This window comes from Lupinus angustifolius, unplaced genomic scaffold, assembly GCF_001865875.1.
Source record: "Lupinus angustifolius cultivar Tanjil unplaced genomic scaffold, LupAngTanjil_v1.0 Scaffold_78_6, whole genome shotgun sequence".
Classification (NCBI taxonomy): Eukaryota; Viridiplantae; Streptophyta; class Magnoliopsida; order Fabales; family Fabaceae; genus Lupinus; species Lupinus angustifolius.
Window position 1 is genome coordinate 1 of NW_017723732.1, and position 10,261 is coordinate 10,261.

The 10,261-nt window shown below is 34.4% G+C and overlaps 2 protein-coding genes across 2 annotated transcripts; one reads left to right on the top strand and one right to left on the bottom strand.

Annotated features, from left to right (window-relative positions):
- Positions 1 to 196: 196 nt before the first annotated feature.
- Positions 197 to 5,625, top strand: LOC109339486 (putative inactive cadmium/zinc-transporting ATPase HMA3; the record flags this gene model as incomplete). Its single annotated transcript, XM_019576936.1, has 9 exons — positions 197 to 416; positions 1,143 to 1,400; positions 1,910 to 2,007; positions 2,146 to 2,401; positions 2,478 to 2,615; positions 2,767 to 3,094; positions 3,195 to 3,397; positions 3,713 to 3,906; positions 4,505 to 5,625. Coding segments are annotated over 9 exons (2,658 nt in total), but the record flags the coding sequence as incomplete, so codon positions are not given.
- A 1,621-nt stretch (positions 5,626 to 7,246) lies between these two features.
- Positions 7,247 to 9,001, bottom strand: LOC109339487 (G-type lectin S-receptor-like serine/threonine-protein kinase At1g34300). The gene is made up of 2 exons (XM_019576937.1): positions 8,756 to 9,001; positions 7,247 to 8,634 (listed from the first exon to the last, which is right to left on the bottom strand). Exons 1-2 carry the CDS (start codon positions 8,829 to 8,831, stop codon positions 7,439 to 7,441), a joined length of 1,272 nt encoding a protein of 423 aa, XP_019432482.1. The 5' UTR covers positions 8,832 to 9,001; the 3' UTR covers positions 7,247 to 7,438.
- Positions 9,002 to 10,261: the final 1,260 nt, after the last annotated feature.

Consider the following 10,261-nt stretch of genomic DNA (forward strand, 5'->3'; position numbering starts at 1 on the left):
TAAAGACTTTTCTCTTTCATATATATATATATATATATATATATATATATATTTATTAAAAGTAGTTGAACCACCCAAACTTCCAATTTGCTGCTGATTCGCAAGTACTTAATGTAACACGCAAATGAATATATTAAAAATAGTTAAATGCCTTACATTATGAAAATTTAAAACTTAAGTAAAATAATACTAATAAAGGCTAATACTAATATCAAATTTTCATTTCAGTTTTGCAATTGTTGAAAATATGAAGAGAAGCAAATTTGAAGTGTTGGGACTGTGTTGTGCTACAGAAGCAGAACTAGTTGAAAGAATTCTGAAGCCTCTTAATGGAGTCAACGATATTTCGGTGACAGTGCCAACCAGAACAGTTACCGTGACCCATGATGTTCTCTTGATTTCTGAGTCACTAATAGGTGAGTTCAATCATCAATAACAATCTTCCTTTTCGAAAAAAATGACCTTTAATGCAGCTAAATATTGTAAAAGAATTTCTAAATCATGGATAATAGAGATTATGAGGGAGAAGTTGACTTTTTTTCCATTTGATAGCTTATTTTGTCACTTGGTTATTCATTATGCACGTGATGTGTTAGTTTTACTCTATAGTTTTAGATTATGTTCATGGATTAAATTGTCATATACTCATATGCAACATGGGTTTGAACTTTGAACCTAAGAAATATGAATTTTTAACTCTTCTTAGGCTTCCTAAGATTGTGAATAACTTCAATTCTATATATCACATAAAACTTTTCACCAAAAAAAGATGTATATACTAACAATAATATAATAATTTTTTATTGTAATTGTATAATCCATTTTTCATATTTAATAAGTATTGACTTTTAAATATATGTAATAATACAAATAAATGATGTACTGGTTATGAATATGTCTCTTTACACAAATGTTATAATCCATTTTCATTTTTATTATGTGCATGACATTTTTTTTAGGTCCATTCAAAGTATTTATTGTGCAAGTTTCATGTCTTGCATTCCCTGAATTATATAATTTGTTTTGCCTTAGAATATTTTCCATCCATACCAGATATAAGATGAAAAATATATGCTTGGAAGCAATTATTTAAGGAGGTACAATCTGAGTTTTGTTGATCATAATTTGTGTGATTGTGTCAGTTGATGCACTGAATTCAGCAAGGCTTGAAGCCAGTTTGAGACTAGAGGGAGAGACCAATACTGAAAACAAATGGCCAGACTTAGCTACTTTGTTGTGTGGCTTGTTATTGGTCCTTTCTTTCTTCAAATATTTATATCAACCTTTGGAATTGTTGGCTCTTGGTTCTGTTGCCATTGGCTCCCCTAAAGTTGTATTCAGGACCATAGCTTCCATTAGGGCTCTTTCTCTTAATATCAACATTCTGGTTCTAATAGCAGGTAATCATTTTGTACATGTCAATTTTATTAGAAGTATAAGTTTGTTGCTGAGTGACCATGAGGTTACGGGTTCAAATCCTGGAAATAGCCTCTTTGCTTGCTTGCAGGTAAGACTTTGTAAATTTACCCTCCTCAGAATCTACTAAGTGAAAGCCTCATACATTTGGTCGCCCTTTTATATATTAATGAATCAGTGACAGAGACATGTCTAGGGTGTTGTTTACTTGGCGAAAGAGTAAACAGTGCTTATTCTAAGGCATGGAGAAAGCCTCTCCGCATGGCGCAACAGTAAGGCTGTTGCTAAGTAACTATAAAGTCACTGGTTCACATCCAAGAAATAGCCTCTCTACCTGTGGAATAAGGTTGTGTATATCTACCATCCTCATACCCCACTAAATAGGAGCCTCTTACACTGGGTGCTCATTTTTATTCTAAGGCATGGGAAAACATGCTCTCATCTGTGACATTTGATGGAACGTTCTGTTTGTGCTATGTTTCATATCTTGCAGTGTGTGTGACTGTTGGTTTAAAAGATTTTTTGGAGGCTGGAGTCATCATTTTCCTATTTTCCATTTCTCAATGGCTTGAAACAAGAGCAACTCACAAGGTATGATACCTTTTCCCCTTGACACTTTGCTTTATTCACTATTTTCTTACTTCAGTAGCCCTTACTAGCACCAACATTTGTGCCTTATTTGTGTGCATACTAAACTCTACATTTTCCTTTGCTTTATTACATGCATAGGCAGTGGTTGCCATGTCCTCTTTAACAAGCATGGCTCCTCAAAAGGCCGTTCTCGCAGAGACCGGGGATCGCATAGATGTCAATGATGTTAACATTAACACCATCCTTGCAGTCAAGGCAGGTGATGCCATTCCTCTTGATGGAGTCGTGGTGGACGGAAAATGTGAAGTGGATGAAAAGATGTTAACCGGAGAATCATTCCCTGTTACCAAAGAGTTGGATTCAATTGTCTGGGCTGGAACAATTAATCTGAATGGTTAAGTATCTAAATAATTTTCATATCACTCTAACTTTTAATTTCCCTTCTCACACATTACTTTATGTCATTGCAGGATATATAAGTGTAAAAACTACTGTGTTGGCAAAAGATACAGTGGTAGCAAGAATGTCAAAGCTTGTTGAAGAGGCTCAGAGCAGAAAATCGCGAGCACAAAGGATCATAGATAATTTTGCGAAGTACTATATTCCAGGTAATAATTAACTAGATAGATAACTTTGGAAGTGAGAAAAAGTTCCTTCATAGATTGTTACTCTCAATTTCGAAGTTCGATTTTTAAAATATGTCGGAGAGCAACATTACCACAGTACAATGACTTACATTTGATTTATGTTCTATTGCAGTAGTTGTGTTGATTTCAGCTAGCATTGCTGTGGTTCCAGTTGCATTAGGAGTTCCGGATATCAAGCGTTGGTTTCGGCTGGCGATTGTGGTTTTATTGAGTGGATGCCCTTGTGCTCTCATCCTCTCCACACCTGTTGCAATCTTTTGTGCGCTTACAAAAGCTGCAACAAGCGGGTTACTACTAAAAGGCGGAGATTATCTTGAAACACTTTCTGGAATTAAGACAGTGGCTTTTGATAAAACAGGCACAATAACAAGAGGAGAGTTCACAGTAACAGATTTTTGTGCCATTGTAGATGATATTAGCATTGAAACCTTATTGTACTGGTAAATTCTGTTGATTAAACTAAGCATGTTTATATGTTGTATATGAAAAGTTTATAATTATTTCAAGACTAATTTGATTTGGTTAATGAAAACTTTGCAGGGTTTCAAGTATTGAGAGTAAATCAAGTCATCCTATGGCAGCTTCACTAGTGGAATATGGAATGTTGCACTCTATCAAACAAATCCCTGAAAATGTGGAGAATTTTCAAAATTTTCCCGGTGAAGGAATTTATGGTAAAATTGATGGGAGGGATATCTATATAGGCAATAGGAGAATTGGTGCCAGAGCTGGTTGTGAAAGAGGTTACTACTTATCATAAAACCATCTCTTAATTTAAAAAGTTAATTTGTGTAGCCTGAATATCTAATTTGTTTTGTTTTCTTGTGCTCTTTTTTCTTCGGTAATTTAATCATGGTTATCTCATAAAAGAAAAAAATGTATGCACTTACGTGTATGAGTTTTATATACTTATCATCCACGATTCATGTCTAATTATCATTGACTCTTCAAAAAAAGTAATACAAATAAATGATGAATGATATACTGAGTACGTATAAATTTTTATACTGACAATATACAGATATTACACTCATCTTATAATCATATCAAATGCTCAGATCCAGTGTCTCAAGTCCAAGAAGAAAGAAATGGCTATATATACTGTGGATCAACTCTGATTGGAGTCTTTAGCCTAGCTGATACTTGCAGATCAGGTGCTTTGGAAGCAATAGAAGAACTAAAGTCATTAGGTGTGAGATCAGTCATGCTAACAGGAGATAGCACTCAGGCTGCTAACTATGTTCAGAGTCAGGTATACTGGCACTAATATATATTCTATTTAATCTCAGGTATGACAATGAAAACCGAACTCGTGCGTACCAATCCAAACCCAATCAAACTGAGTTCGGGTTTTACCCGAGTTCAACTTTCGGGTTAGGGTTTGGTATAGTTGATACCTACCTTGAACCCGATAATATACGTCAAATTACAAAATTCGACATAAATACATATATAAAACCTATACATATAGAAATTTGACATGTATATATATAACCTATATATACAGAAATACATGTTTCGGGTGGGTTCCCGTCGAGTTTGGGTTTCTCGAAACCCGATGGATTCGGAGATGGTAACATTATTTTCAACCCCTGCTTAATTCGGATTGGGTTCTAGATTTCGGGTTCGGAGTTGGGTAAGCGCAAACTTCACCTGCCCCATTGCCATTCCTATTTAATGTACAATGTTATGAACAAATGGTATTTCAATTTCAGGCTTTGTATTAAAAGATGTTTTATTTTTCTTGACAATAAATGACCATCCCTATTCAGTGTTGGTCATTAATGCTGATTGGTATGACATATATAATAACTTTGAACGTAGAAATGTGCCAACTTAAATCTATGCAGTTGAATCATGCTCTAGACGATGTTCATGCCGAGCTTTTACCTGAAGAAAAGGCTGTGATTGTTAAGAATTTCAAGAATGATGGACTAACAGCCATGGTTGGAGATGGCATTAACGATGCTCCTGCATTAGCTACAGCTGACATCGGTATCTCAATGGGAATATCTGGATCAGCTCTAGCTATTGAGACAGGTAATGTGATTCTCATGTCAAATGATATCCGAAAAATACCAGAAGCCATTCAGCTAGCAAGAAAAACTACCAGAAAGCTCATTGAGAATGTTATAATTTCAATCAGCACCAAGATTGCCATACTAGTATTGGCAATTGCAGGGTATCCAATTGTTTGGCTTGCTGTTTTGACTGATGTTGGAACCTGTTTACTTGTGATTCTCAATAGCATGTTAATTTTACAAGAGAAACCAAAATATGATGATGCAAAATCTACAAATAGAAGTCCTAAATATGGAACCTTCTTGGAAGATAAGAGCATTACTCTACTTGAAAGCAATAGTGATGAGCAGCTTGGGCTTCTTACTTCAGAAAAATGTGGTAAAAAATGCTGCAAAAATGAAACTAATCTTGCACCGACTACAAGTGAAAGTAAACATGAATCTCTTGGGATTTCAAAGTTGGTGTTTGATGAAGTTCATTCAGTGAAACCTTGCAATGATTGTTGTTTACATGAAGTGAAAATGTGTCAGGATTCCTCATGCAGAAAAAAGAATAGCAGTGATTGTTGCCAGCTAGACCAAGAAGTGCACATTAAGGATAAAAAATATAGCACTGGATCTGTTGTACTTGTGACACATGATGCTACCTTGGAGTCTGGTTCTTACAAGGACAAATCTAAGGATAGTTCAGAGTTGTTGGGGACAAGTGGGATTCCTAAGTGCTGCAAAAGAGGATGTTGTAGTGATCTTGTGAATGATATTGGTAGCTTAAATGAAATTGTTATAGTGTGATTCTAGTTTGTCCTTACTGCTAGGACATAGCAAAAAAAATGACAGGTTTTAAGTTTTCCAAACTAAACTACCTTCAATTTCATAAAATGTGTACTTTACTGGTAGAAATGAAGTCTGTATATATCTTTATATTAGCCATTTCCACCTCTTAATTCATGTATAGATGGAGAAAGAGTGAATGTTGAAAATACTACATTTGTACTGATAATATTGTGAATGACAATGTGATTATGTGATACAAAAGACATAATATTAACCTTATTTATACTAATACTAGACTCCTAATTAAATAAAGAAACAAATCCTAAAACCAACGGTCATGCCTTTATCTCAATTTTATCTTCTAAGATATTCTAAACAAATTGAAGATATAATCATGATAATATAAGATATATTTTCTATATCTAAGTAATATTTTAAAATATTTTAAACTAATCTAAGATATAATCGTCATATTATGACTACTATGAGATAATTTATGATATTCTAATATACTTTCATCTCTAGATATTCTATATATTCTCTATAAGATAATTTAAAATATTATGAGATACTTTCATATATTCTAACACTAACACTAGAATTTCCTTAATCTATGAAACATAGAACCCTTATTCACATTGACCTCTCTTTCTGTTGCTTTTGATCTTCAATGTAAGCTATAATTGCATTCTTTCTTTCTGCAGAGTTTCTATGTTATGATCCATTCCACTTTAGAACCTAGTTTCTAAGTATGTTTATTATAAACACAGACATTTGAAAATCTAAAGAATTTTTTTCATAATTCATCATAAGTATATGTATGTGCTCTTAAAGGCTTTCAATATCTTGATGCATATCTTAAAGGAACTTGTTCTCCATGGACTAACCACATGTACAAGTACATGTTCATATGTTAGAGCTAAAGTAGTTTTTAAAATAGACATGAACACACACTGATAAACCTGCCATCGTGAATTCATGATAATTATGCTTTTTAAGGATTTTGATATCTTTATCTTTTGGAATTTAGGCCTTGATAGGTTGTTTTATTTAGTATGATTAGGATTTCATATAATAATATCTCTATGATTTTGTATTTGTTTAAGGTTTGATTACCACTGAATTATAAATACAGAAATTTTGCTGTGGATTAAATAAAATTATAGACTTCCCTTGAAGCATGGATTTAATGGTTTATGTTGAGGCTTAGTTGAGTGTTAGCATGAATTTAATTCCATCATTCCTAATATGCTGAAGTTCAATATCAACTTTGTATACCTGCTTTTTGCTGAACACTCATTTCATTCTAAGGAAGGGGCTATAGAATATAGATCAAGAAGAAGCACTTGGGCGAGTTTCCGTTTATTGACGTCAAAATGCATTTCTAGCCAAGACAGGAGCTAACAAGCCTTGGTATTCTCAATTGGCTGCCCTCTCCAGAGCCTTCCATGAGTCCTAAATTTTCCCTCTACAATCTTCAGAGCTAGTTATTGGTATTGCAGAATGGATACAAAGAAAATCTCAAAATGTATGATTTATCCATAAAGATCATCATCCCTGGTGTAACAAATAGTTTTAGAACATACATCAGTTATGTATTTCCTGCTGAAATGTACATACGAATACGTGAATTAGAGTACTTAATCACACTTATGCCTATAGGGAATGTCATATGCAGGTGTTACTAAAACATTTTTGTGTGTCCGAAGAACATTCGTTGCAAAGAATGGAATAGTATAGAAGCAAATGTAAGCATGGGTATTAGAACGGTAATTAATAAACAAGGTCAAGGAATGGACACATTTGTATAGGATATATTTACTTTATTGCTTTCCTTATTAAATAAAGTCTTCCAATCCAAATAGAGCTAACAATCATGGCAACAAATAAAAGTACAGGTGAATAGGATTCAATGGAATCAAACCAGTAGAAAGGAAAATGTTTTACTTATTGTTATGGAAAGCTTCTGCCAAGTAGCATATATTTGCATCATCCATTGCTAGAAGCTAATTCAATCTCATTCCTCCTCATAATAGGAGTAGTGCATACAATGCTGGAGTCGGTTACCATAACACAAGAGCCCGAAGAAGTACTTGTATTAGTATAGCTCTGCGACGTTGGGACTGGGTGCGCTGTGAAAATCCCATCCATCAAGTGCTGAAATGGATTCACAGGATCTGGAATTTCTAATGAACCTTCCAACATTTTCACCACAACACTCATTATAGGCCTTGATTCTGGCCTATACTGAACACAAAAAAGAGCTACCTTAACCATTCTTTCTGTTATTTCCTTATCTTTCTCATCTATCCCACAGGCTATTGTTAACTCCTCCAATTGTCCAGTATCAACTTTTTTCCAAACCAAAATTGGAAACCACTCTTGGCTTTCGGGAAGGTTAACATCGAAGTTTCTTCTTCTACCTATGATTTCAAATAACAGGATGCCAAAGCTGTAAACATCACACTTATGAGTTATAGGAAATGACATCCAAAGCTCGGGCGCAGCATAACCAGGAGTCCCTCTGCCTCCAGACATGGTTATATGAGTATTTTCTCTGTTACAAAGCTTGGCCAACCCAAAATCTGCAACTTTGGGATTGAAATTCCTGTCTAAGAGAATATTTCCTGGTTTAATGTCGTAGTGGATTATTCTTTGTTGGCACTCTTCATGCAGGTAAGCAATGCCTCTGGCTGTGCCGACTGCGATCTCATGAAGTTTTTCAAATCCTAAGGTCTTGTTTTGATGAAACAGATACCTATCGAGCGAGCCATTCACCATGTACTCGTAAATAAGCGCTCTCAGGTTTCTTTCAAAGCAAAATCCATATAGCCGAACGAGATTGAAATGATGAGTTCTACCAATTGTACTCACTTCTGCCTTAAACTGCTCCTCAATTCTCTTGTCAGAACTCCCATATAGAAGAACCTTCACAGCTACAATGGTTCCGTTACTGAAAATACCTTTATAGACTGCACCGAAACCTCCGGACCCCAACAAGTTAGAGTAGTTATCAGTTGCAATCCTTAGTTGCTGATCAGTAAATCTGATTGGCTTCTCCCTTTCCATATCAGTTAGAAATTTGTCCATAGTGAGTGTCATAAACTGTGGTTCTGGACTAACTGATGGAAAAATTCTTTTCCCGCAGAAATAATAAAGGACACTGATCTTCACAATAATCACAACTGTAATATTAATATAATCAGTCAGAACTCAGAAATCTTGTGACCAAACCAATAAAAAAGAAACATAGAACAAAAGATGAAAACAAAAAGAAATATTCTCAGCTTAAAATCCTATTCCGACCCATGCTGACGACAATGAAAATTGCTCCTGTACTTCCTGTGCTTTCTGTGCTTTCTGTGCTTTCTACACTTGACATTATTCAGCAGACAAGAGTACAAAATATAATGATGAAATTGTGGAACAAAGTGAAGGATAAGGCAAAGTGATCAAATTTATTTGCAAAACTACAAGTCATAATAATAATAATAGTATTAATAATCATATATCTACATGAAAATTTCAAATGAATGGAAGAAAAAGCAGTTTGGGTCTCCCTTGGTTTGCTAGAATAGACTCATACATGTGCACATCTATTGTCCCACGAGTTGTGTCACTGCATGTGCCATCAGCTGTGATTAGTCATAAAAATAGTAAATTATTAATTTTTTAACTTCATATACATTTTTTCAACCAATTAGAGTTTGGTGGTACATGCAGTGGCACAACCTGTGAGACAGCAGATGTACTCCAGACATACGCCTTAGAAATATAAGGTTGTTGTTTGCTTTAGGCCCACACTATCATCTCTCAAAACCAATGGTTGACTGTGGAGCAAGTAAAGCCATTTTATATTTATGGGTTACTAATTACTTTGATGCCGTGAATATACTTGAATGAAACAACCAGAACAAAGTAAAAAATATTAACCACAAAATACTAAGTTTTAGATAATTGTCCTAGTACCATGCACCTTGGATCTCACTGCATGTTCTATAGCATAAATTCAATGCAACATTGAACTTCATGACTATAAAAAAAAAGAGATGATAGCGACTAATATAAAGCAAAGGGGAACCTTTTTTACATAACCTATGATTTTCTCAACTAAATTATTGGAGATGAGAATTGGCAAAGTTTAACTTCACATACTGACTATTGTATTTCCTAAATATTTCCTTGGTCATTGACTTTGAAAACTCCCATTAAAAGCACTTTCAACTTCCAAGATATTGGCTTGGTTGAAATTTCCAATAATGAGAATCTTGGAGATAAGAATGTCATGTTGAATGACTAGACAAAATAGAGGAATCAAGTCATTCAACCAATTATTATCAACTTTCTGGTTCAAAACTGCATTTATAATCATATGGAAATCATATTGAACAGTTGTTTCTAAGCAAGATGTGGATCTCATTTAACAACAAAGTAGATTATAACAATGCAGGAAAACTTCAGTTTGAAAGATATTTCTAATCATTTTACTTTTGAAGGGATGAGTTTCAGTGACTACATTATAATGCAAGTAGAGGCAAAAACACAAGCTAGATACAAAATCTGTAATGTGTATCATTTATACCCTAAAACTATTTCTTCAACCCCACTAGCGCCGTATTGCACAGTATTTTCAGTTGCCAAATTCAAACGGTTCTCCACATCAATCTCTTCATTGTTGACGCAAGGTGTTCTAAATTGGAATGTGTTTACTGCAATTGTGAAAAATTGCAGAAAATACAGCATATGCAAGTACAATTGCAGTCATGATATCATTTTGGAGACTCCAAAACTGTAACATCATGGCTACAATTG

Excerpts from the sequence above, each read along its gene's own strand:
- LOC109339487 (XM_019576937.1), bottom strand. The coding sequence starts at position 8,831 with ATGTCAAGTGTAGAAAGCACAGAAAGCACAGAAAGCACAGGAAGTACA. Across the intron at positions 8,635-8,755 it reads TTTCATTGTCGTCAGCATGG|TTGTGATTATTGTGAAGATC; the intron begins GTCGGAATAGGA and ends TTAATATTACAG.